At 42.4% G+C, this 25,551-nt stretch overlaps 2 protein-coding genes and 1 non-coding gene across 6 annotated transcripts; all 3 read right to left on the bottom strand.

Annotated features, from left to right (window-relative positions):
* Positions 1–1,120: 1,120 nt before the first annotated feature.
* Positions 1,121–11,271, bottom strand: zhx1 (zinc fingers and homeoboxes 1). 3 transcript variants are annotated; one of them, XM_085176004.1, is made up of 9 exons: positions 10,671–11,271; positions 8,027–8,357; positions 7,481–7,944; positions 6,954–7,157; positions 6,432–6,647; positions 5,587–5,751; positions 4,207–5,430; positions 4,060–4,088; positions 1,701–1,817 (listed from the first exon to the last, which is right to left on the bottom strand). In XM_085176004.1, exons 2-9 carry the CDS (start codon positions 8,241–8,243, stop codon positions 1,814–1,816), a joined length of 2,523 nt encoding a protein of 840 aa, XP_085032130.1. In that variant the 5' UTR covers positions 8,244–8,357; positions 10,671–11,271; the 3' UTR covers positions 1,701–1,813. The 3 variants fall into 3 exon arrangements, with proteins under 3 accessions (XP_085032128.1, XP_085032130.1, XP_085032129.1); XM_085176003.1 differs by lacking the exon at positions 1,701–1,817 and adding an exon at positions 1,837–3,479; XM_085176002.1 differs by lacking the exon at positions 4,060–4,088 and having other exon boundaries at positions 1,121–1,817.
* A 945-nt stretch (positions 11,272–12,216) lies between these two features.
* atad2 (ATPase family AAA domain containing 2) lies at positions 12,217–25,526 on the bottom strand. Of its 2 annotated transcripts, XM_085175991.1 has the most exons (30): positions 24,900–25,526; positions 23,746–23,879; positions 23,358–23,413; positions 23,056–23,242; positions 22,832–22,925; positions 22,601–22,682; positions 21,847–22,017; positions 21,611–21,731; positions 21,217–21,231; positions 20,332–20,433; positions 20,010–20,118; positions 19,784–19,899; positions 19,078–19,252; positions 18,894–18,982; positions 18,392–18,551; positions 18,144–18,234; positions 17,760–17,937; positions 17,509–17,645; positions 17,196–17,322; positions 16,814–17,000; positions 15,961–16,146; positions 15,623–15,758; positions 15,200–15,396; positions 14,749–14,908; positions 14,507–14,629; positions 14,078–14,248; positions 13,294–14,004; positions 12,914–13,047; positions 12,649–12,777; positions 12,217–12,423 (listed from the first exon to the last, which is right to left on the bottom strand). In XM_085175991.1, the coding sequence occupies exons 1-30, from the start codon at positions 25,095–25,097 to the stop codon at positions 12,391–12,393; spliced, it is 4,509 nt and encodes a 1,502-aa protein (XP_085032117.1). In that variant the 5' UTR covers positions 25,098–25,526; the 3' UTR covers positions 12,217–12,390. The 2 variants fall into 2 exon arrangements, with proteins under 2 accessions (XP_085032117.1, XP_085032119.1); XM_085175993.1 differs by lacking the exon at positions 21,217–21,231.
* On the bottom strand, positions 16,539–16,675 carry LOC146507938 (small nucleolar RNA SNORA5). The gene has a single exon (XR_014877056.1). It is a non-coding gene; the product is annotated as a small nucleolar RNA SNORA5 (small nucleolar RNA).
* Positions 25,527–25,551: the final 25 nt, after the last annotated feature.

Here is a 25,551-nt window from a genome sequence, read left to right as displayed (position 1 = left end):
ATTTGGTCTTCCATTTCATGGAATTAAATGAGATTAAGGTGCCTAATCAGTATTTAGTCCACTATGAACACAAGTGGACAAAGTGCATTGATTTTTAAAGTTTACTTTAGGTGCTTCAGGTTTCTCTCTTCAGTGCAGAAAGGAGTCCGATTGTTATTTGAAATACTGCCTAAATGTTTTTATTTTATTTTATTTTTATTTTTCTAAAGTACGAGCCAGAGCCATCATGATTCACAGGCCTCATATCATTGATGTGGTCCTAACTGCAGTCTTGTTAAGGTGAGAGCTTGCTTTTATTTGCACGATTTTAGGGAAACTTACAAGGTCACCACTAGTAAAACACTGCAGCAAAGGTTTTGCGTCTGTATTGTTATTTCACTGGAACCAGAGGTCCATCTCCCAGTGGCCCTTATTTAGTGCACAAATGGTGCCTTTGTAGCTCACTGCCCAGAAGACAACACATTCAACTTCACATAAACGCTCTCATTCTCATGATCTACACAAGCCCCTTTAAAAAGGTCAGAACAGATCACAGGAGGTGTTTTATCAAAAGGTGAAAGCAGTGCATATTAAACGCATTCTTTCCCATCTGACCTGTAGGTGTTATCTATAAGAGTAATGAAACAATGAGCAAGTATAAAGGGAAGACTTGAATAGACATCCTGTGTTATTTAATGCCTGGCCTTGGCATTCATTCAGCATTAAGGTACTTTTTTCTCATATCATTTCACACAGATCATCAAATTCATGTCAGCTCGAATAACCTGCTGATTCTCTTGATCTGCTCTTCACAGGTGCTAAAAAACAGGTTAAATGAAATCCCACAGTCATGTGCTGGTTTCACTGGATACACTGCTCAGCAGTGACATCTAGCTGCGATACATTTTCAAGCACCTTTTTAAGTACAACTGCTCAGAGGAGGGTGGGCATTCACAGAATTACAAATTGAAATTTGAATTCAGGCCCTTGCTCACAACTTATCAAACACTCCTTCCAGAAGAAAAGTAGCATCAGTGTGTGAAAGGGGGCAGCTTAGTAGCTTCATTTAAACAGGCAAGGAGTGCAAATTAGAAAGGAGCAAAATCTGTCGTTTAGACAGTTTGCTTTCCTTTTTTAAAAAAAAAAGGCTTTAATGGATGTGTTTGGATTCAACATATTTTTGGATACCTATCTCACTGACAGTTGTCATCCTCAGCTCAGCTTGAAGATTGTATTTCACGCCATTCCTCTTTATAAACATTATGTAGGTGATGCTTTATAAGCGTTATCAAAGTTTCATCTGCCTCTGTGTGGGGTCGGATTCTTGTTTTCACCTTAGTTACAGTGAGAGATTGAGCTAAAGCTAATAGTCCGTGTCTTAGTGTCACATAGACGTGACTCGGAAACAGCTTGAAAAGCAAATGAATGTGGAGAACTACACATGCAAATCAGTGGATAAAAACACTTGGTCTAGCTAACTGCCGTCCAGCGTCGATTCCTCCAAACAGTATTTCTTGTAACATTCAGTTAAGCTTCACCCCGCTTCCCCACAATTGCTAGTCTTCAGAAACGGACAAAGATTTCTTGACGCTGCGTGATGGCTCCCAAACCTCACTGTCGTCTGTGTCATCACCATCCTCCTCCTCGTCCTCCTCCTCATCTTCTTCATCTCCCTGCCCTGCGCCTGTCTGCTCGTCGGTGGCCATTGACTCTCCCTGCGTCTCCTCTCCATCCTCCTGTGTTCCTTCGTCTCCATCAGTCCTCTGTGCGCTCGGCTCCAGGAAAGGATCTAACCCCACGTCCAAGCGTCGCTGCACCTCGGCGAACCACTCCCTCACCTTTCGACAAACAGAGAAAGAGGAGGTCGTGACCTCAGAAGGTTATTTCTCAGCTTCGAGGTGGTTGAAAATACTTTCACTTTACTAGTGAGTGTTAATGACATGAAGACCAGTTAGGTCCATGCAACCCTCAGTAAGTTTTCTGTAACAATCCTGATTATCTTTTAACTAGTGGCACAGAGACACAACCCTAGCCTCAGGGGGTCACAAGCTAGCATAGTGCTGGTCCGAAGCCAGGATAAATGGAAGGTTTGCCTCAAGAAAGGCATGTGGTGAAAAATCTGTGCCAAATACCAAATCTGTGTCAAATTAAGTGGACTCATTCATTGCGGTGACCCATGGAGAAATAAGAGAGCAGGCAAAAGTACTTTAACTCATTATCTTTTGACTAAATATACATTATTGGGCCACATCTCTTAATCTTTGAATTCAGCTTTTTTTCAATGTCATTGCAGCAGATGCACAATATCAAGTAACTAGCATGGCAAAGGGCCTTTATAAACATTTGTAAAAGAGCAGGTTGTTCTGCAGAGATCACTGAATTTAAGCGTAGTGCTGTAATAGGATCTCGTCACTGAAAACATTGTTTCACAATCAGTGGTAAGTGGTAATATAGCAAAGTGGAAGTGTTTAGGAACCACAGACACTCCGCCGTGAAGTGAAAGTTACAGAGCGCTCTGCTGACTCAGTAATTGCAGAGATCCAAACCTTCTTTGACATTAACATCAGCATCCCAGTGTCAACTGGGAGCTTCATTGCACTAATTTCAATAACTGAGCAGCTCCTTTAGATGTTCTATGTAGGTGGCCCAGTATTTTGTCTATACAGTATACAGCGGCCCCTCGCTGTAAAGCGGTTCACCTTCCGCAGCCTCACTGTTTTGCAGATTTTGTTTGTGCAATTTTGCATGCTTTTTTTTAACAGCGCATTGTGTTCTGCGTCCTGATTGGCTGTAGACCACTGTCAATCAATCTCCTCTGTGCCGTGTCTCCTGTACAGTACAGAATGCGTTCAGCTTGTCAAATTCACACAAATCTTCGATCGCTAGCAGTGTGACTCTGAAGTGCTGCACTGAATGTTTGTAAGTTTTCTCCCCAACAAACACAACAATGCCGATGGAACGTTTTGCACCGTCAAAGGCAACCACGGGTGCCTTTGGTTTCATTCTATAATACTGGACGTTTGAGAGTGTTTAAACAAGAGAGAAAAGTGTGAAAATGTTCGTACCTGTCTGAGAAATGTGTATAAAGTGTGTAGTGAGGGGTTTTACAGCCTTACAAAATCTATAATAACTGTAAAAAATAAAGTTGGCTACTTCGTGAATTTCACTTAACGCGGGTTATTTTTAGAACGCAACTACCGCAATAAACGAGGGACCACTGTATACCAAATCATCTCATAAGGGTTTTTTTTTTAGGTAAAAACAAAGTATTTAAAAAACAGAATGTCAATAATACAAAAGCTTATCAAGCTCATAATCCAACACAGTCCACAGGCTACTGTAATGAGTGAAGAACAGAAAGGAGTCTAAGGAGCTTGAAAAGAAAAGCGTCTGGACTTTTTTAAGTTGCTTGAAGACGTTTCATCTCTCATCCGAGAAGCTTCTGAAGAAGCTTTTCTTCCCAAGCTCCTTAGACTACGATGACCTGGATGACTGAGAACCTTCACAGACAAACAGAAAGGAGGTTACAAGTTTTCCTGTTACTATACTAACTATATTGCACAAACTAAAGATAATTAAACTAAAGTTAATTAAAATCTACAAGAATGCACACAAATAATCATATTCATAGTTTTATGGGCACTTTTCCCAAAAATTGCTACTCCACCTAGGGCAGGGGACTCCAACTTCAGGCCTCTAAAGGCAGTCTCCCGCAGGTTTTAGATATCACCCTGGGTCAACACACCTTAATCAAATGATGAGTTCATTACCAGGCCTCTGGAGAACTTCAAGACATGTTGAAGAGGTAATTTAGCCATTTAAATCAGCAGTCTTGGATCAAGGACACATCTAAAACCTGCAGGACAACGACCCTTGAGTCCTGGAGTTGGACACCCATCCCTAGGTGGTGTAGCGATTCTTGGGAAACGTGTCTATAAAACTATAAATACAACCCTGACACTGAGCAGAATTTAGGTGAAGACCTTTTAAGTGATCGCTGTGCAAGTTTCTCTAAAATCTGACCAATATTTATAATTCTTGTGAATTGCACTATGAAGGATGGATGGACAGATGCCTCACCATTGCATCCGTCCATTTGGCTGGATGAGCTAAAATAGGAAGAGATTTTAAAGAAGAAATATTGTTCAATTCTGCAGTTATTATTGTTATTATTATTATTTTACTTTCCTCACCTAAGAGGAAAGGTGGTCCTAGGAGAAGACTTACCTGTTCATAGCTCATGTTGGTCTTGGTGACAAGCTCGTCCAGATCTTGCTCATTGAGGAAGTGGTGCTTCAAGTAGTACTCCTTCAGGATCTCCTTCCCAGTCTTGAACTTCTTTGATGGGGTTGGCCTGTCGACATCCGAACTTAAAGAAGTGGACCTTCTTGGCTGTTTCCTGGTTCGGGATCGTCCCCACCCACGATTTCGCCCACGTCTTTTCCGACTGCCGCTTCCCAGTTTACTCCCACCTCCGCTGTTTGGTCCTTCGATGTTGCCACTTTGGTATTGAAAGAACCACTTCAGGTTTCCATTCTTCCAGGAATACCGAGAGTCCCCGAACCAGCTGACAATGTAGGAGCGAGCAAGGCCGCTTTCCTCTGCCAGCTGATCGTACTCCTCTGGTGTGGGCCACTGGGTCCTAACAAAGGCACTTTTCAGAATATGGAGCTGCTCCGGAGTCTTTTTACTCTTGTCCTTAATGTCCTTCCTGTTGCTGCTGGGCAAATGCTTGGTGCGATTCCCAGGAGGAGTTTGACTACCTTTTCGAGATGAGGAGGCAGGTGGTGAAGAAGAGGCCGTTGCTCCTGTTCCTCCCCCTTCTCCTGCTTTTGCTCCATCTGTTTCTATTTTTCCTCCTTCAGAGGAATCTGGAGACGAGGTGCTGACGGATGGCATTTTTCGTCTCTCAGTGAACCAGGCGTCAATTTCCCTCCGTGTCAGTTTAGTCTCCGTCCTCAGGCGGCTCAGCTCTTCATCTGAAGGTGTGGTGTTCTTCTCAAAACTCTCCTCCAGCACCACAAGCTGCTCCGGCGTCTTCTCCTTAAACTTCTGCAGGGTAAAGTCTGGAAACGGGTTCCACGTTTTGGGACGGGTCTCCTTCTCCTTCACGGGAGGTGTACGTGGAGGATGGGGTGATGTCGGGGTCTCGTCGCTGGAGTCGATAACAATGGTGGTGTTAGCAGCGCTGCTACATGTGCCCCCGCTTCTACCACCTCCGTCGTGAAACACGATGACGTGGCTGTTCTTGGAGTTGCGCTGGTTGTACCTGGTGTCACTGAACCACTTTTTGATCTCCCCTTTCGTCAAGTTGGTAAGTTTCATCAATCGGGCAATTTCAGCATCTGTGACAAAGTGGTTCTTCAGGTAGCTGGCTTTCAGCTCCGCCAGCTGCTCTTTGGATTTCTTAGGTCGCATGCTGAATGTGTCAACACTGAGGGCTGAGTTCTCCTTAGAGAGAGAAGAAAAAGGTTACATTTATTTACTTTTTTTTTTCTCCAACACAGTTCTAGCTGAAAGAAACACCACAAGGTCATTTTTGTGTACTGATTATAAAGCCATTCAAGGTTCTTGTTGGTAGCACTGAGCTGTAAGTGCTTTCCACACCTGTGGTGAAAGAGAGGGAGGCTGGATAGTGGTAGCCCGCTTCAGCTCACTGTTTGTCAGGGTGGGCTGGCAGGAAACTCTGCTGGAGCTCTGGGACTGGCTAGGCAACCCTGCCACTGTCAGGGTGATGGGACTGGTCACTGGAAGGTTGCCTCCTGGGCCAACCTACATAGCATCAGAAAAAAATAATAATAAGGGACAGAGATATGATGTTTTGTTTAAAGGGAAAACATGTTTATAAAACAAAAGTGTTTTTAAGTGTTTAACCGCTGTAATGTTTTCATGTACTTGTGCTAGTGGCTTTTTTGGCAAGACTTCAATTCCCATCTCCTCTCATGTCTGGCTAAAGACCAAAATCAACAGAGGTCAGAACATCCAGCTCACTCAAAAAGAATTCAGTTCTCACACACCAAAGTGAGAGTAATAATTCACCTATTTGTTCTGCATTTGGTATAAGAGGCTCGGTTCCAGAGATGCAAAGCAACGTCAACATTGGGTGTAAAAGCACGAGAGAAGTCTGTGTGTCCATCAGTACTGTTGTTTCTGAGTGGCTAATTTAGTATTACTGGAATTCAGAATGCAATCCAAGCCAGCTTTTATGGAATTGGTTTTTCAAACAGTTAAAGTGATGTGCTCATTTTCAAATCGTCACTGTGACATCGACAGGAAAGCTATTCATAGGCGCACACCTTCTTAGATGGATTTGTAATTGATTACTCCTTTCTTTGCATTACATTACTACTCATTCAGACTAGTTCATTGTACCTGAGACAAGGTGAAAAGCTGAGAAGCCCAAGCCAGGTTAAGGCTGGGTCAAATGTAACACGTGTTTTTTCCTTACCTACCTGTGTGAACACGAGGCCAGGCTGGCCCACTATCTGGCAGGTCTGAAGGATGGACTGCAGGCCGTTAGCAGCAGCCGACAGCTGGTGAGCAGGTATGACAGTGATAGTCTGAGGCACAGTGTGCACCGTGCCATTAAACTGCTTCCTCCTGGCCTCTTCCACTTCTTCTGGAGTCCAGCTGACACCGTGCTTCAGCCTCTGAGCTGAGAACCACACCTGCGACACAGATCGAGTACATCTGACTCTAATATTTTGTTTTAAAGTATACTTTAAAACAGTCCGTTTGTAGATGAAAAATTGGAATTCCAATTGAGGTAGCTTTTCACTTGTAAAACAACAAGTAATACTACACTACAAAAACAATGATGGCCATAACACAAAAGTAATTATCAGTAATGAGCCTCTGAATTCCTTATTGGTGAATCACCAATATATCAGATTTTTAGCCCTACTTACTTAAATGTGTGAAAAATATTCAAAATAAGAACTAAGAAATCATGAAAGCTTTATGAGCAGAGGTACCTTGATCTGTTCCTCTGTGAACTGTGTCTGTGCTGCCAGGCTGCTGATCTCAGCCATGGAGGGGTAAGGGAACTTCTTATATGTGGTGCCCAGCAGAGGGTTGGTGTCCATAGCGGCACTGTAGGAGGGGATGCTGCTAAGTGGAATCAGCAGCTGGGGCTGAGCTGTTGCTGTGTTTTGCTGGGCCTGGAAGGCAGAGAGCACCTGGAACAAAGACAGAGAGGGATGGAAATGAGAAATGTCATCCATGCAGAGCAGCTAAAGGAGAGATGGTGTCCAAGCTCTATTTGGCAGGCTTCTGACCAGCTGAAGTGTTCCTGAACGAGGCAATGAATATTTATCAGCTGAAGGGCTGCTATTATGCTGTTGATATTTAACATTACAGCAACCCTTTGTCCAAAAGCTTGCAGCGGGTTTTAGGTACAGACTGCTGCTGGGTCTCACCACATGCATTAATTGCTCACAGGCACTGGTAAAATCGGAATTCGTACAGCTGTAAAACACATGACATTATATAGTGTCTCTACCTGTGCCAGACCAGCAGGCAGGACTGTGGGATTTAAAATGGATGACTTCCTCTGCTGTTCAAACTGAGGGGTGATCAGCAAGCCGCCTCCCCCGAGCTTTATGGAGTCGTGCATGAGCATCTCCACAGGCGTCATCGGCCCCAGAGGAGCTTCAATGGGTTCCTGCTCCCCACCCAACTCTCCCTCGCCACCTCCTCCAAAAGCCTCCGCTGCCTCGTCTGCCGATTTCAGGGACACAGCGATTCTCTTGGGTTCAGATTTGGTCTTCATCCTCATGATCGGGGTCTTGCTGAGAGAGATGGCAGCAACTGCCGCGGGGTCTGCTCCCCCCTCCTCAGGGGTGTCACACTGTTGCTCGTGGGTGGGCTGGTCGCTGCTCAGATCCTCAGGAGGATTTGTAGTGCTGCTTTTCAGTGTCGGACCGACAGCCTCTCTGTTGTCTACAGTAGATACACCAGGTTCATCTGTAGTATAAACAGTAACAATAATGCAGCATTCATTATTTACAGAACATCTGTGTATACAGAGACCAAGAAAGAGTCTCACCTGAATCTGGTGGAACAGGAACAACAACTACAGCCTGCCCCAGCTCTTCTGCAGTCAGCCCCTCCTCCGTTCCCTCCTTCACCTTTCCCTCCTCCTCCTCCCCAGCGTCTTCCTCCTTCGTTTTCTCTGTTTTCTCCTCCACCTCCTCTTGCTCCTGCTCAACCACATCAGAGGGCACCACCATGCAAGGTGTGGTGGATTTCCGGCGGCTCGACATTGTCAAACCAAACTTTTTACTTCTCCGGCAAAACTAGATGCGTGGCAGAAGTGCCGAGACTCACATATCGCAAGCAAACATGCTCCCACTTTAAAGTCCTTGAATTCTGTATTTCTGTTGAAAAACACACACACAGACAAAACAGTTATTCAAATAATCTGCCCACTGTTGCTTAGGCATTCCTGTTGTTGTTATCAAATCTTTCCTTTGCTGCCAAAGGTAAGAAACTGTGTGTGGGACAGGAGTTCAGTTTTCAGCTGTGCATTTGTTACTGAGTTGAGTGTTTTAAAGAGGCACGTAGGGAAGGGCATTACAAGTAAGCCCAAGCTATTTAACCTGAGTGAATGCAGGTTTAATTAATTACAAAGCGTAATTACGCTGAAGGCTTAAAACTCCAACTTATTCTTACAAAATGACTGGACAGGGTTTTATTTATTGTTTCTTTTATTCTTTGTGTTTGATTTTATTAACAAACGACTTCAGGCCCCCAGTTTGGACGGGCAATCCTTAGGAAAGCTGCAACACCGCAGTCTGTAACATTCAGCAAGTGTGCTATTTTAAAAACAGAAGCTTAATGATTGCCTAAATGTCATGCATTTAGGATACATCTATGAACTGGAGCTACACATGCTGCACTAGCTTTGTACAATTACTACCTTCAGGATATGATTCATAAAACCCACATAAGACTTTCACTTCATCTTTAACTAGCAGTAAAAGTGTCAATGACGGTGGGGTTAACCTCTGATACTGTTACCAATTTCAGTTTAGAGCATTACTATGGGATCAAGCTGACCGGCAGTGGTCACTATTTAAGATTAAACAATCACCCAAACAAATCATTGATTAACAGAGTTAGTTCCACCCTATGCTGCAGATGAAGTCCCCATGAGGTGATTTCTTTTTTCATCTCGAATGAAGTTATTCATCATGTTCATTCATCAGTATACTGCAATATGTGTCTTTAATTACTTGATGTGTGATGTGACTTAATGATGATGTTATAACAGTGAGACAACTAGGCCAGTTAAGTTATATTTTTACATAGTGCACTGCACAGGCTACGAACTGCACAGTCCTTCAGATGATGATGTAACCGCATGAAATTGTGAGGCGAAACTAAAACTCGATCAGCTGAGTTCTCTGCCTCCTAAAGTCATCACAGACACTTGTGAATTTATACCAGAGACATTAAAAGAGAGATACTGCAACAGCAAACATGGTGCTACAAGCATAACTTCAAAGAGTGAGAAGATTGTCAAAAACAAAATCTCATTTTAAGGCAAATTCAGCAAAATTTTAAGCTTTTTTTTTTTTTATCATATTTGATGAGTGATTTGATACATGTGGTATATTTGACTGTTGAAAACAAGCAGCATTCAGACAGTGTACATGTGTTGTACATGTAGACATGTTATTAACAGGTTATTATTAGACTATTAATAACAGGTGTTACACATAATACACTGGGCACAGAAGGTAACAAGAAATAATCATACAGGACTTAAAAGGGGCCGCATCCTCATATACAGTCACGTGAAAAAATCTGAACAAGCAGAGACTGGATCTGCTTTGAAACAGTTAAATCCAGCTGAAGAAGATATTCAAATAAATGACAGTAAATTTACATTTAGATAAACAAAGGAGATCCATAAAATTTGAGTCAGGTGTTTGAGATTAGGTGCCGGTGATAACAACCTTCTTCGGAAGTGACAGTGAGTTCTGTTTTATTTAAACTTTGACATCTGTGATCTTGAAGTGTGTGGCGTCATCCTGTCAAGGTCTAAAGAGAAGGCCTTCAGAATACATCTTGTAGTTGTGGAGACTATAAGTTTGGCAAGGGCTTTAAAAAAGACCGCTAACATGACTTAAATTAGTCAGATCAGGATATATTAAAGCAATTATGGTAGGGGGATCATATCATAATCTATTTCATTATTTACATCTCGCTTTAAGGCACAGATTTCCTGCTCAAAAATAATATTTGAATTCACTTTGCATGTATCTTTGCAAATTAAGAGTTCAACTTAACAGCTTATGGATGCCAGGTTGTTGACTGTGACACAAGTGCTACAGCAAATAAGCAAACATTTTCCTTTAACACGCCTCTGCACACGCTTTGAGCCAACTTCTCCTGACTTGTTGCTGGGAAAGTCACCCTAACAGATTACACAGAGGTGTGGACGGCATGCTACGCTGCTCTGCCATCATGCGCTCATTTGCATCAACTGTTAGCAACTCAATAATGTGGAGGTGTGAGCTAGCTCATTCGTTATAATTATTAATGCCACGTTCAAGCTACGAATTATTTAACAAAATATGGTTAGTTCGACTCTAAGGCATCCGACACGTACAAAGAAATGGGCCAACTAGCCAGTGTTAGCCGGGCCAGTCATAATTATTGATCACGTCTGGCGGTAAACTTACTGGAACTACTGAAATGTGCACTGTGTTGCTACCAGGCTGTCGAGACAAGGCGAGGAGTGATTTCCTGGGTCTCAGCAGAGCAGCTCTCAGCTCCTCTCTGGTGGTATCTGTCGGCGTCTCTGCTTTCCCCCGGCTAACCGCTCAGACCCGAGCCTGGCCCGGGACCGCAGCAGCGTTAACGTTATCCGGGCAAACGGGTCTTACCAAACCCAGCCGAGGGACGCAGACAGACAGACGGACCGGTCTAACGGCTACGGCTGTCGTTGGCAGATGCTGGAAAACACCGGACATCTCCCTCTCTCCCCGTCGGAGCAGGTTACTTCACGCCAAAGCGGGGGCTTCTTTGTCAAAGTTGAACCACCGAACGAACCCACCGGAGTTACATTCATACCGTGCTGTTTGCTGACCCAATTCTCTGATTTTTTTTTAACGGCAGATTTTTTTAATGATCAAACGGCGTCATCATTCAATGTAATACGTCCTGACGTCATTCCTCGGCGACTCTCTCTCTGTGCTCTTAAAATTTTTGGAAGAAATTTTAGGCTACAAAATGCCCAATTTAACAGCACTACAGTGGACTCGGTGTGAGCTTGTTTTCAGCCGTGATATCCTTAGAGAGTAACTGCGTGTCAAACAGCGTGTGCGGCGGGCCGTAAACTCATCATTTTCCCGATCCGGCTGCGTGCCAAAATGTCCTTACATGACCTGTCAGGGCACGATGAGAAGCTACTTAAGGACAACACTGACAATGCAGACTTTCCTTTCAACACACGCGATACTGTGTACAGTTGCTGTTCAGGCTTTTCTCGTGATTATTTTCACTTTGAAAAAAAAGGGCTATAATGTAAAGAGCTTTTTAAGCTGCCGTAAAAAAAACGTCTTTTATATATTTAAAATAAAACGAGGTTGTCGCCTCCTTTTGGCTATAAACAATAACAAGAATGCGTCAGAGTATAATGCAACAGTCATACATGAAGCGCGGAATAACTGGTTAAACACTTCAGGTTGTATTTACTTCGCTTTTTGTTATCAGTTAGTTATCACTGGCATTACGCAACCAAAATCAGTGTGTGGATCATTTTAAATGCACTTCATTAAATTAATGTGCCATAATAAAGTCACATGGTTGTTAGGAGACAGGTTATGACCATCTGTGAAGGGATGAATGCCTAAAATGGGGTCACATTTAAAAAAAAATCCCGGATCCTCAATTTCCCATAATGCAATTATTTAATCTCTCCGGTCTACCTATTCTTAACAATGGTCGTTAAAAGTATTATCTATATATAAGATCAGATAAGTTTGTTTGTGTAGTCCCGCCGCAGTCGCTGATAACAACTTGTAAAACTTTCTAAACCTGATTGGCTTTCGAACAGTCAACCACAACTTGTAGTAGTGAAATACAGGAAGTGATAGTATTATGATGCTTTCTAATACAGAGTCTGCTGATACCCTGAAGTGCACAAATATAGCAGATTTCTGTGGACCTAGTCATTTTTAAATGATCAGCTTTGGGGTAAAAAAAAAAGAAGGCACACAACAACAGTTAGAGGAAACCCATTTAATTAAATATAAACATGAGAAGTAGTACAAAGTATTAGCTAATGCAAATATAGGTGCCTGTGGATTTCTATGAAAATACAACCAATTTGTTTCTATTTACACATATGGAAGAATGGGAATAACTATTAAAAATGACATTGCTGTTCATGTGGACATGTCAACAGAAGTCTTCAATTTCTTGCTCCATCTCCTAATAAAACAAACACACAAGGGAAGAACTACAGATTAGGAACATTAAAATACTAAAGCAAAAGTAGACATCTTTGAAAATAAAATACAAAACAAAACTGATCAACAAAGTTCAATTGTGATAAAATAGTCATAATCATACGGAGACCCATCGTTAAAGTTATCAGTTGCACCAACTCAGAATATCTCCAGGAGCAAAGTTTACCAACACTCCTCCAGTAATCACCTGTATTAGTGCAGTTTTGTTGTAGTCTCGTCTGTGTCTATAGATGCTCTGGCAGAGCAGAGCATACAGTTTCTCCAGCTTATACACCTCATAGCCTTCTGTTTTAGTTACTACCTGCTCCAACAACACCTGAAAACACACAGGACAAAAAAAAGGGAATGGAATTACACATTTACAAAAGAGAGAGAGAGAAATCTGCAGTTGAGCAGTTTAGTTCTCTTTTTTTCTCGTTGTCAGCACACACTACACAGATGGTATCCCACACCTTTAATTTGTCTTTGTCCACAACTACAGGAGGGGTTTCCTCGTCCAAGATCTGCAGAGCTTTGTCCACATTGATCATCTGCTGCTGCAGCACAGCGTTTTTCAGAGCCCGAGTCATTCGCCTCACGTTCCGCTCTGAGACACCAAACAGACATGCACACACAGGAAAACACACAAAATGTTTACACGATTGTAACAGATGATAGCCTACTGGTATTTTCACTCTGAGGCCCAAGGACTGTGGTCTAGAAGCACTATACTAGTAATCTGCTTTCCCTGCTGGACATGACGTGTGCTTTTTTCCCCTTTCAGCAACATTTTCAACTAAACATCTGGTGTCACATTAAAGGTGAGAAACCAGTCTTAGTGTTGACATCCAACCTGTGCCTGTGTCCTCCTCTCCTCTGGCAGCTGTGCAGGCATCTGTGGTTGAGGATTCTTCCACCTCCATTGGTTCAGCAGTGATGTTCTGCTCTGCCTCCTCTTCTGTAACTACCTTGATGTTTTCTTGCTGGCCTACACAGCGACTTGGCTCAGTCTGAGTTTTTGACAGTTTTAGAGTTTGGGCATCTACTGCGTGGGGATGCTGGTTATCTGCTTCAGCCTCACTGTAGCTGTGCTTGTTAGTGTTCACTGAAAGAGGTTTGTGGTTCTCTTCTGCTTCCTGTCCTAACAGCTTGTTTTCCTCTAAGTGATGTGCGACAGCATCGTCCACCTTCTCTTGTTCATTCTGCGTCTCACCGTGATTTTCCAGGTTTGCTTTTTCACATGAGTTGACCTCATCTTCAGGATCTGCTTTCTTCTCCACTCTCCCCTCCTCACTGCTTTGTATTTTCTCAGAAAGTCCAAAACCATCTATGTGAGTTTCTGCAGGTTCTGACTCTGCATCAGCTATTGTATGATCCTCCTCTGCTCCATCGCCCTCATCACGTTCTTCTCCTGCTTTCTCAACTTCATCCTCATCATCTCCATCCTCTTCCTCCTCATCGGACCCAAGCTGATCATCATTTTTGGACACATGAGGAGAAATGGACTTCTTCTTTGCATAGTAGCCAGTGGACCATCGGCTCCTCCGACGTTTCTTCTTCTGGGCTGGGGGAAAAAAAATGTTGTAATCCATAAACTGAGTGATTATTTGCTACTGATTTAAGTGTATGATCTTTACCTATATTTTTGGGCGTTGTAAAAGCAGAGGAACATGGATTATTAGTAGCTGGAACTGTGGATCCATCCAGCTGCTGTGAGCTGCTGTCAGTGATCTTAGCCTCAGCAGGAGATTTGGACTGTTTGGGAAGGACGTGGTAGAAGGAGGGAGTAAATCGTGCAGTGGAACAACCTGAGGTAGTCAAAAATAGAAATATGTACACTTTTACTTGTTTAAAACTGCAAATGAACTGCTCCTTAAGGAAACCTGAGTTAAACAGAGTTTGTTATATCACATTAAAACTAGAACATTTCAGATTACTCAAGGTTTTTTTTTTTTATATAGCCATTAGTGATTGACCCCAGATTGTTTATTTTATTTCCATTTAATTCAATTGGACCAGGACAAATGTCAATAATCATGCACACACACACAGAGACGCAAACTGACCTCTTGCTCTGCGTGACTCCTTGGTCTCCTCACAAAGCTTCTCAAAATCTTCATCCAGTTCATCTTTGATGATAGCATGGACTGTGTCTTTCAGTGCACATGCTCTGTGCCGTATCTGACGATCTGAGGAAATACAAACATTTACACTCCAATCAGCCTATGTGTGAGCACTTATATTTCACTGATCCTTCTCTTGTCCATGGTGTGTGTGCATGTGTGTGTCTGTTGTTCACTGTGTGTACCCGAGGGATCCCTGTCTGGGTTGTATTCGAGGGCATTCTGCCAGATGAGATCCACGTCCTGAAGGAACTCTTTGACTGTTCTGTACTGATGGAGGTCTATCCTGGAGAGGACTGTTGACAGGTCCATAGGCTTCTTGATCACTTCAGCATAATCTGGAACCTGAAACACAAGACAGATCCTGAGTGAAGGAAAGAGATGAAACCAAACATTTCAGAGGATCTCAGAGGACAAAATCGGTTGATATGAGCATTGCAGTAAATTGCACATTAAACTTGTCATTTGTGGGGATAGGTTTGCTGCCCCCCAGTGGCAGTATCTAAATACATACTTTAGCTAGGCAAATCTTTAACCTTCAGTCATTGCTCCCCTCCTGAAATTTTCTCTACTGTAGTAATCCAGTGCTGTCTAAGGCATTGTTGGAGTACAAGGTAATAATAATAGCACAACTACCTCCTCTAAATCCACTGGCTTTGTAAAAGCCTTGAAGCGCTTATCTTGGGACAGACGGTTGGTGACATCACGTAAAAAGAGGCGAAGCTCTCTGAGGGTGTCTTCCTCCTGCTCCTCCAATCTCTGAGTCTCCTCTTGCGTTAGCTGACGTGGAGCTGGTGGAGGGGCAACTGGCAGCACTTCCAATGCATGAAGCACTGAGACAAGTGAAGAGTTGACAGATTTAACTCAATTCTGTTTTGCAAGACACAAAATGTATATCTTGGAAGCATCCGCTTTTAGCTTCCATCTAGGATAAGATGAACATTACCGCACTGTGGGACCATATGAACAGATGTTGCACACTTAAACTACAAGACTGCTGCTTTGAGCCAATTTTAGTCATGAGCTGAGAGATATGTTAGTATGAATGTCTAGGCTTACCAGCTTTCTTTTTTGAGACAGGGGCCTTAGCAGCCTGGTTGAGGATTAGATCCTCAAAGAAGTCTCTTCTTTCCCTACTGGTGGGGACCTGAACTTGGAAAACCTCTCCGTACTCAAGCCGAAACAGCTCCTGTACCTGAGATGAAGAAGGTGAAAGGTGAGAATACCGCAAATGAATGCAGCTTTAAATTTCGGCTTTTCGGCCCTTTTGCATTCAGTAAAAACAGAGACACTGATTTATTACACCTTGTAAGAACATTTGACAAAGCAGATAATAACTGTTTATCCTCTGGCACATTTGCAACCCATGAAAAAGAGCATTACTCATCTTTCCATACCTCAGTGCTGAGTTGGTCATAACGGAGGCTGCAGGTAGCGAGCAGAAGGATAGGAGAGAAGGCCGGGATGGAGCTCAAGAGACTCAGGAAAGTAGCTCTTAAAGCAGGGCCAACTGTTTCCCACCACTGGCCAATGTGAGGGATGTACAGGATACTGGGGGAGGTTCTCTTGGCTTCAACAAAAATCTGCAGAACATGTGACAAGAGCAGTAAATTCTAATGCAATTGCGACATCTGGACTGAAATCTACAGACGTGGGTATGGACGTGTAACAGCCGTCAGTTCCCTGCCCCTCCTTCATTGTGACTAATCTATTCTGTGTGTTTTCCTTATGCTAAACACTCTGCTTAAGCCTCGCCCAGGACTGGAGCATTAGTTTCTTCTGTCGTCTTCTCTTTTCTGCTCTCATGTCCCTGAATGGACCAGTACCCCAGTCCCTGCTTCAATGATGCTGCACCATCAGCATCATTGAAGACTCCTGCTTAAAAGTGCAGCAAAGCAGGGTGGCTTATGATTGTGTGTGAGAAGCCTGCTGCCATGCATCACTGTAAAATAACAGCATCTTCTTTCATACACGCACTTGTCTGTAGTACATAATTATCCCCACTGCTCATGGTATAAGGAAGTGGAGCCCATGAACTACAGTTTTTCTGTGGCAGCCATTTTGGCCAGTGAGGTCCACTTAAAAGAACACACTGAATTTGACAAGGCTGCAGTGGCAAAGATTGCCTCCAGACCACCTCAAGTAAACATGTACCTCTACATTTTCTTTAAATGCAAATGATCCAAATGTAACCATAATATTACATATTTAAGGTATATTCTATTTTATTTGGGTTTATAGCTCATGTACCTGAGCACATGTCTCTTCTGGTGCAGTTGCGTTGGCTCCAAACAGCACAGCCATGTCCAGTGTGTACACCGTGAACTTCTCCAGAGCATGGAGCACAGCAGGAGCTAGGTGAGAGCTCTGGCCTGAACCTGGTCTGCCCTCCAGCAGCAACCGGGGACGGTAGGATGTGGGCTGGCTCAACACGCTCCTACACAGGACGGACAGAGATACTGAGATGGTGAAGTAATAGGAATGTTTCACTTCAGTAACATGTGGGTCTCAGGCAACAGAGAGGCAATGTAGAGACACAAAGTGGTAGAAGTAGATGGCCATTTGATTTAAAATTGATTTCAAACAGTACTTGTCAAAAATACCACCTTATATTTGAGACTATGTGTCCTACCTGTGGAGGTTCAGGAGGCCGTTAGCAGCAGGTGTTTTGTGTTGGGAGGTCTGTCCAATGGGGCAGACCTCAGAGTCCTCTTCCTCACTGAACATCAGATCATCATCAGATACAGCACAGGCCACATCTTGGATCACACAAACACAACAGGTAAATAATTACACCCTGAATTAAAGAAAATGAAAAAAGCTCTTTGTGTGTCACATCTTTTTATTGTTTCTCTCAGTCTTTGATTTCTTGAAAGAATTCCTATGATGAGCATAACATGCGTGTAGCAACAGAGCAAGAATAACAAGGTAAAGCAGGACCGCACCTTGTTCCCTCTTTCTCTTTAAGCCCATCTCAGCATGCGGAAACACTCTGCTGACTGTGAGGAGGATGCTCTGCAGGGCTGCATTCAGCAGTGGACGAATGGCAGGTACCAGAGCCTTAGCTGGTGACACTACCGCTCTAAAAAAATAAAATAAATAAATAAATTATCACAATCATTATCAAAAGTACTTAACAGTATGTATGCAGCAACCAGGCTGCATAAGGACTGTGAAGACAGCACTAAAACTTTACCTCTGGGCAGCAGGTACCATCTTGGACATGGCAGACATAAAATCTTTGTTAGTGATGGAAATGGAGTTAACGTCAAGTACAAGTTTCTGTGATGAGGAGTAGATCTGTGGGTAGCGGCGCCGCAGTGCGCACAGGGCTGCCTCTGAAACGACCGCCTTGATATCCGCTCCACAGTAACCTTAACAACAGACAGTTTATTAATAAGCAAACTTTAACCTGTATGGCCAGAAAACTTCATGTGATCGCTTCCTACATGAATTCAGGATTGTTAGTGTCTCAGGTTTATTCCTTCCTTCTTCCTATCACATTTCAACTTACTTATACAGTGTGGACAACTATAACTTAATGAAGCATGTATCTGTACGTGACATGTGCTCAACTTACCAACACATTTATCTGCCAGTTCCTCCAGAAAAGCCTCAGAGAGTGGAGGAGTCCACTGTCTGGTATGGATCTTTAGAATCTCCTTTCTTGCCTGCCATACAACATAAGATGCCAACAATTCATGTTCAGAACGAGCAATGCTGCTTTTTTTCTACTCATGCTAATGTGCAGCAGTATTGAAAACTACTAATATTTACAAAATATTACCAATATTTACTATATCGTATTGCCGAAACTACATTCCTCACCTCTCTGTCGGGAAGGCCAAACAAGAACTCTCTGTCAAAGCGTCCGGGTCTTCTCAGAGCTGGGTCGATGGAGTCCAGCCTGTTCGTAGCTCCAATCACAACCACTTCTCCTCTACTGTCCAATCCATCCATCAGAGCCAGGAGGGTCGACACAATGGAGCTACAGACACAAAAGGTTAGATTTAGTTTTCATTAACAGTCTTCTCTGTAACAAAAAGGACACACAGTGACACAACAAGCCCTAAATATTAAGGCTCACTCTATCAAGGTACATAACTGAGAAAGTGTAAACTGGAAAAAACAAACAAAATAAAGACCGTTCTGCTTCATTTTTCTAGTGCGTGTTAGAGCTCTACATTTAGGAACTGAAAGAAGCTTCTGTAACAATTTCCTAATGTAAATTATACTTTATTTCTAATAAAATATACAAGCAAATGTTTATTTTACAGAGTTGTTAAATTTGAGATAAAGTCAAGACACATGCACTGCAAACAAGCCTGACCTGTGAATCTGGTCCTGACGGCTGGACCTGACTGGAGCCAAACCATCAATCTCATCAAAGAAAATGATGGCGGGACGCATCTGATATGCCTGGAAAGAACCCAGTAAGAACCTATTAACACCTGATACATGTACAGGTATTAAAGTTTTAATTTTCAACATAAAGGCAGATGAGTTCAGTTTACCTGGTCAAACAGGAGACGTAACTGTCTCTCAGATTCTCCAACCCACTTGCTGAGGCAGTCAGCTCCTTTCCTCATGAAGAACGAAACCTTTTTGTCGCCCTGACTGCACTCATTGGCTAAAGCTCTGGCTACAAGTGTTTTACCGGTGCCCGGAGGACCATAGAAGAGACAGCCCCTGAAAGACAAGAGAAAACCATAGCGATAGGGCTGTGTGATATGACCAAAATCTCATATCCTGATATAAGACATCGTCCCAATAACGATATAAATCACAAAAATTTTACATTTTCTGAAAATTCTGTGAATCTCGGGCAGCTCGACTGACATGAAGTGTTTCCAGCTGGGCGCCGTGTACCTGGAGTCGAGTGTTTTAACCGATGCAAGAAACGATACATTTTTAGACACAAGTTGTAACGTCCGCCGTTTTCTTTGTGAGAAAGAAAAATTCACTGTTACAAGTAGAAGAGACCAGAAGAAAACTGGCACAATCCAGGAGATATTTTGGTTTCAAGATGTTTCAAACTTTATTATTAACTGAAATTATTCTAAAAAATAAACATGTTTGTGTAATATACTGTACTTGTATATATTGTATACATTATTTGGGAAAATAAATTGAAAAAAATCTTCAAACTACATTAAAAATAATGTGCAACCAGGACTTTTTGACACACAACTTTCTCCTGTTCACAAACACACTGCTTACCTGGGTGGCTGTATCTTGAACCTCTCAAACACCTCTGGGTAAAGCAGCGGGAACACCACCATCTCCTTTAGGGCTGAAATGTGTCTGCTCAAACCTCCGATGCTGTCAAACCGCACCTGATCGCATTCACAACAGAGTTACATTAGGATTACATGTTTAATGTGCTTTAGTGTAACATGTTTTTTCATTGCATCTGTTAATCGGGCCATTCTCTGACGCAGCTCACCGTCCTGTCAATCTGCATGGGGTCCACATCAGCAAGGCTAGCTCCGATCTTCATCCTGTCTTTGTGGATCCCCAGCAGGTCTTCTTTCACAAGGTTCATAGGTAGACATCTACAGGACACACAAACAAAAACTGTAAATAGCACAAGCATTTACATTTACATATTATTATAAAACACGAGTTCTGGCATTCTCACTAATGAGTCACAAGGCTAACCACAACTTTTTCTTTAAAATGATTTTGTGCAACCTTTTATGTATTTCACATTGCAAAAAAAACAAAACAACAACAAAAAAACACCTTGATACACCTGCTGCTCTCACCTATTGACTGACCGGCTCCTGTTCTTACTCCTCCGTCTCTGAAATTGCTCGTCGTCTGAGGAGGAGGACGTGGAGTCGCTGCTGTGGATGGCATGTCTCCTCCTGTGCACCAAAAGATGTGAACGCAGCTTATTGTAAACAAACAAGATGTATCAGCATGGAGGCAGGTTACTCTCACCAACAATGAGATTAGGATTAGAAGACATCTGTAGCCACACATAAACTGTGACAAACAAAAAGCAAAATATCTGATTTGTACAAGTGTAGCAAAAACAGGAGTGACTCATCCAACCACTTTAGATGACACCATCACCTGACGACACCTGAGCAACACACAGGGAGAGCTTCACTTGCGGAAAACTTAAAAGGCTTGTGAGGCCAAACGAATTGCACAACATTCAAACGTTTTTAAAGTGACGGAAGCTTCAGATTAGATTTGCAGAAATGAAAACAAGTGCACCCAAAAAAAGCTGTCAAATGTAATACAAAGTAATACAAAAATAAACTAAAATAGAAAGCTGGGGCATTTGCTCTGTAATGAGCAACAGGGGAACATAAAACTAATTAATGAATAATCAAGTTAAGTTTTTTCATTATCTACATTTTTCCACATGGTCAAGACTCAAGACTGAAATTTAACATATGATTATTCACTGACGAGCTCGGATTTTTTACAACAGCCTAAAAGAAATGCTCTAAAGTGCATAACGTTTGAATGAAGATTGGTTCATCATCTCGCCACAGTATTTACTACTAACAGCAGAGGGAAACTCAAATGCATCAACAGCAATTACCAACAACCGCAGAGCTAACAAGGAGAGACTCTATTAAAGATAAACTACAAACACTGTAAACACTGACAAAGATGAGCAGTGAGGGTCTTACCTCTCAGAACTACTCCTGATGGTAGGAGGGGGAAAAAAAGAGGAAGAAAAGAGGATGGATTTGACATGCAGTGATTATGCTAGCAACTAGTAGAAACAGTGTTATGGCAATAGCTGTCAAAGAATCCGTTTTAAATCAAGCTTTTGCCAAACATTTTTGAGTATGTCTGAGATGAGGATCTAAACAGGTATGTGACTGTTTAAAAAGGTTCATAGATAACCTGAGAAAAGTGGACAGTGCACTAAAATAATCCTGTCTGATTTAGTAATAAACATCTGTCACATGTGCAAATTTAAGAAAAACAAAACATAACAGCATGAGCCGTTACTCAGATGGAATCCTGCATATGCTGTATGTACAGGGTGATGTTCGGTAGCTGAGCTGTGACACTAACCTGCTAGTTCTCCTCCTGTTGTAGGGGCTCCTCGGGGCTGTGGAGCTGAATCTGAACCTGCGCCTGGTAGATGAGGAGTGGTCCTTGAAGTACATGCTGCGCTTCCTGGTCTCTCTCGGTTCTACAAAAGAAAAGAAAGCATCCTTCAACAGTGCAAAATGACAAGACAAAAGCAATTCAAGCAATTATTCTAGTTAATCATGATGATGATCCACAGCTCTGAATGGACAGCATACCATCTAGTGGGGCCTGATAACGGACCACGGTCTTTCGCTGTCTGAAGTCATAGCGTCTTTGGTTTTCTTCTTCCTCATCTTCAGCATCCTCATCATCTTCTTCTTCCTCCTCTTCATCTTCTCCATCTTCCTCCTCCTCTTCATCATCATCATTATCATCCTCATCCCCTCCTGTGAATTCAATGAAAATGTAAAACAAAAATGAAACACCACATGACACTGCTGCTGTCCAAACCTCACTAAATGTTGAGGTTGATGTTGAGATTAATCCTCCCCTGAAGACGATAAACTCAGACCAGCATGCCTTCAACTAGAAACGTTCCTGGTGACTAATAAACGTGAAAAAAAAAATTAACTAACCGACTAGCCTAAAACTAACAAGCCCTTAGGTATCAAGTTTTATTTGAGGAGCCTTTAATGGAAAATCTCAAAGCTGCCTAAACAAAAAAATGAGAAAGCAGTTTGTATCCGCAAAATAGCCAACAATATTAGCCTTACAAAAATTTCAGGTCTTGATTAACAGAGTGATGGCATTTTTTTTAATACAGTAACTGCAGCTCCATCTGGTGGCAAATGGCTGCATAATATTCAGGACACAAACCCTGCATTGGGTATCAATTCAAATGTTTACAATTAGATTAAACGACTGGTACATCTGGTACTGAACAGTGACAGTAGCAAGTTGTGCACATTCCCACTGCACACAGTATTCCTAAACTGTGTTCCTAACATTACTAGACTTTAACCATCTCACCTTGGTTCTCTTTCTCAGTTTCTTTAGTCTTCACATTGTTCCTCAGAGACCTTCTCATTCTGCCACTTGTGTACACACTCAGCTGCTCAGAGGAAACAGAAACAAACACTCATCAGTTCGACGGCTCAAAGATGGCTTCACACTGTCAGCTACTAGCTACCCACTCTCCATAAAAACACTACATTACAGAGCACCATGCAGAACTGTGAAGTTTTCTGTGTGGATTATCACCTCTTCCTTAGCGTCTCTATCCCGGTCTCGGTTCCCCAGCCTGCGTCTCATCTTCTGCATGTCGTCCATCTTCTGGAGAACAGCTTCAGCAGTGCTGAGGGACAAAGGAAGAATGGGACATTCATGTCTTATCTAATCCCTCATCAGCCCGCAGTGTATGGAACCGTGTTTGTTAAATACTACTAGAGGTGACAGTTTTGCTGAGTGAATGCTGCTGAACTCACTTAGTAATTAGGCGGTCATACAGCACAGACTGGTTGCGGGAACCCAGTTTGTATCTGGTGATTCGAGAGCTGCGACGCACTGAGCGATGATCCTCGTCTTCCTCCTCTTCTTCCTCCACTTCTGGGCTTCGTAGGTTAAAGCGGCTCCTCTTGGGAGTGGATGAGCCTTCCACCTCATCCGGAACATCTGGGATGCAAAACATAAGTTCTCCCAAGTTAGATGTATAGAGACTAATATAAAAATATAGAAGTTACTCCACACTGCTTTAATTTAAAAGCATGGATTCTACAGTACATGGTACCTGCTTGCTGCTTGCCATTCGATGCCTTTCCATCTCTCTGCAGCCTGGAAGATTTCCTGACAAATGATGACAAAATAATAATTTTCTTGTGTTATATTGCTGCATTTCATATACATTAAGCACTGATGGAAATCCACTGAGAATTAGATTTTGCATACAGCTGGTGGACCTGGATGGAAAAAATATTACAGTTTAAATTGGGCATTGATTCAGCTAGCTTACGAAAATATAAACATCTCATTTTTATACCCATCAGTCATTTTAGTGAATGGCAGGTATTACACATTTAACACACAACCTTCAAATCTGCAGGTAGAGGCACCAGAGAGTTTGTTAAACAACACGACTAAAAAATAATCAGTTAACAAAGTGAGTGGTGTTGCATTACCTGGTACAGCAGCCTCCAACTTTGTCCTCATCAGCAGGGGAGCTGGTCTTGGGTCGCGAGTCCGCAAACGAGACCTCAAATTTAACCTTTTGCCCTCTGGTCCTCAGAGAGTGGTGGAGACCACTGTCCTCCCCCTGTTTCATATCAGCATGTCAGTGACACACAGTGCTATTATAGTTTACAGAATATGTAGTCGGGAGTTAAAAGCTGCCTGTCCAATGAGTTAGGAAGTCAACCTCATGCTCAGATTAAGTGCAGTTAATGATTAACATTAGAGTGGAAAACTCAGTTATCACCTGTGTACTGAAAGGACTGATTTATATATCATTAATTTACATAATTTATCTAGGTCACTTAAATTCCTTCACATGTAGTATCTTATATTTGAGATCACTCTTTAAAACTTGCTCACACACACACACGCAAACACTAACATGTCTAACTCCAACTATGTTATGAGCTATAGGTAATTAATTCAAAGCAAATATAGCAAACCGAAGCTCTGACATGAATGCAAAGAGGACTGCTGGGTGGAAGTGATGGTCATATGACTGAACAGCTATAAACTTGCTTTCTTGTGCAGTAAACACGATAGTATCTTGGTTTGCTCTACTAACTAAACCACTATCTGCTCCTCTAGTGCTGCGGCTGACTTCGGTTCCTGCAACTATTTCTTTTTCATCAAGCAGATTTAGAAAGTACTTTTGTTATAAAGTAACAGACGGGTCTAAGATAAAGGTTAATGAAGAATTACTGAATGAACAGAAGCCTTATAATCTTTCTACTAACAATACAAACACGTACACGTAACTAACAGTGAGTTTAATTTTGTGATATCATACGATGTTGTTATTATGATTATGATGCTTAACGGCAAATCAATAAGATTATTTAGTTAAGAAGTCATTTAGACTGCGATAATAAATGATTGTCACGGATGAATAAAAAATAATGTGACTATGTTTTTAACTCTTTCGATACATCATGACAGGTAACAAAGCGTCAGTAACTTAGTAAAGCAGCGGAGAGGAACGTTTTAGCCAACTTAGCATGGTAGCTAAACTAGCACAGCAAAGTTGCATTCATAGCCGACTTATCCAACCAACAAACGGTTATCTACTTATCTGACCAGCTGTTTCAGTGTGTGTTCTCACATTCGCAGTGTTGTTTTCAGGGCTGCTAAAGCTGTCATAAGGGGCCCGGGAAGATCGGCTGAGCCGGGCGGACTTTCTCTGCGACGCGGGAAGCAGTGAGAGAAACTCGGAGCTCGTATCCAACTCAATCGACCTCCTCATCGGCGTTGTCGCTACCGGCTCGGCTCCGACACTGCCGCTGCTGCGTAGTACCACCATCTTGGCTCTTAAACAACCTTATAATAACATGAACGACGAGCAATAAACCGCCAGTCTACATTAAAATGACTGGCGGTTACAGAACCGCCGACACATTACATATAACGGTATATCCACCAGCTGACTCATATGAGCTCCTTACTAAAGCCTTGATTTCTGGCGCCATAAACGTCATCAGAGGTTATGAGGTAAGCGGCAACGGCCTGCCGCTCGCAAAAATAGACCTCCTAGCTAATTGCAAAGCGGAGTAATAAGATGAACTCTACACGGGTAGTGAAATTAACTGTTAAAGTAGATTTATTTTCATCATGTCGATAATACGGCGGATTTGAATGGTCGCTGTAGCCATTCTTGGAACAGTCGCAGTATTCGTAAAAACATTACGAAGCGGAGGGACACCCTACAATTTGAAAAAAAGGTGTTCCGGCTCTTGTTAGAGCGCGCTCTGCTGTGA

This window comes from Neolamprologus multifasciatus, chromosome 11, assembly GCF_963576455.1.
Source record: "Neolamprologus multifasciatus chromosome 11, fNeoMul1.2, whole genome shotgun sequence".
NCBI classification, from domain to species: domain Eukaryota; kingdom Metazoa; phylum Chordata; class Actinopteri; order Cichliformes; family Cichlidae; genus Neolamprologus; species Neolamprologus multifasciatus.
The sequence above is the reverse complement of the archived record's forward strand: the minus strand, read 5'-3'. Positions and strand labels throughout refer to the sequence as shown.

Coding starts and splice junctions, on each gene's coding strand:
- atad2 (XM_085175991.1), bottom strand. CDS start 25,097: ATGGTGGTACTACGCAGCAGCGGCAGTGTCGGAGCCGAGCCGGTAGCG. Junction 18,235..18,391: donor TTGGCCTTCCCGACAGAGAG/GTGAGGAATGTA, acceptor GTTGTATGGCAG/GCAAGAAAGGAGATTCTAAA. Junction 17,938..18,143: donor ACTGGCAGATAAATGTGTTG/GTAAGTTGAGCA, acceptor TCTGTTGTTAAG/GTTACTGTGGAGCGGATATC.
- zhx1 (XM_085176002.1), bottom strand. CDS start 8,243: ATGTCGAGCCGCCGGAAATCCACCACACCTTGCATGGTGGTGCCCTCT. Junction 6,648..6,953: donor TCACAGAGGAACAGATCAAG/GTACCTCTGCTC, acceptor TCTGTGTCGCAG/GTGTGGTTCTCAGCTCAGAG. Junction 5,752..6,431: donor CTGGCCTCGTGTTCACACAG/GTAGGTAAGGAA, acceptor GATGCTATGTAG/GTTGGCCCAGGAGGCAACCT.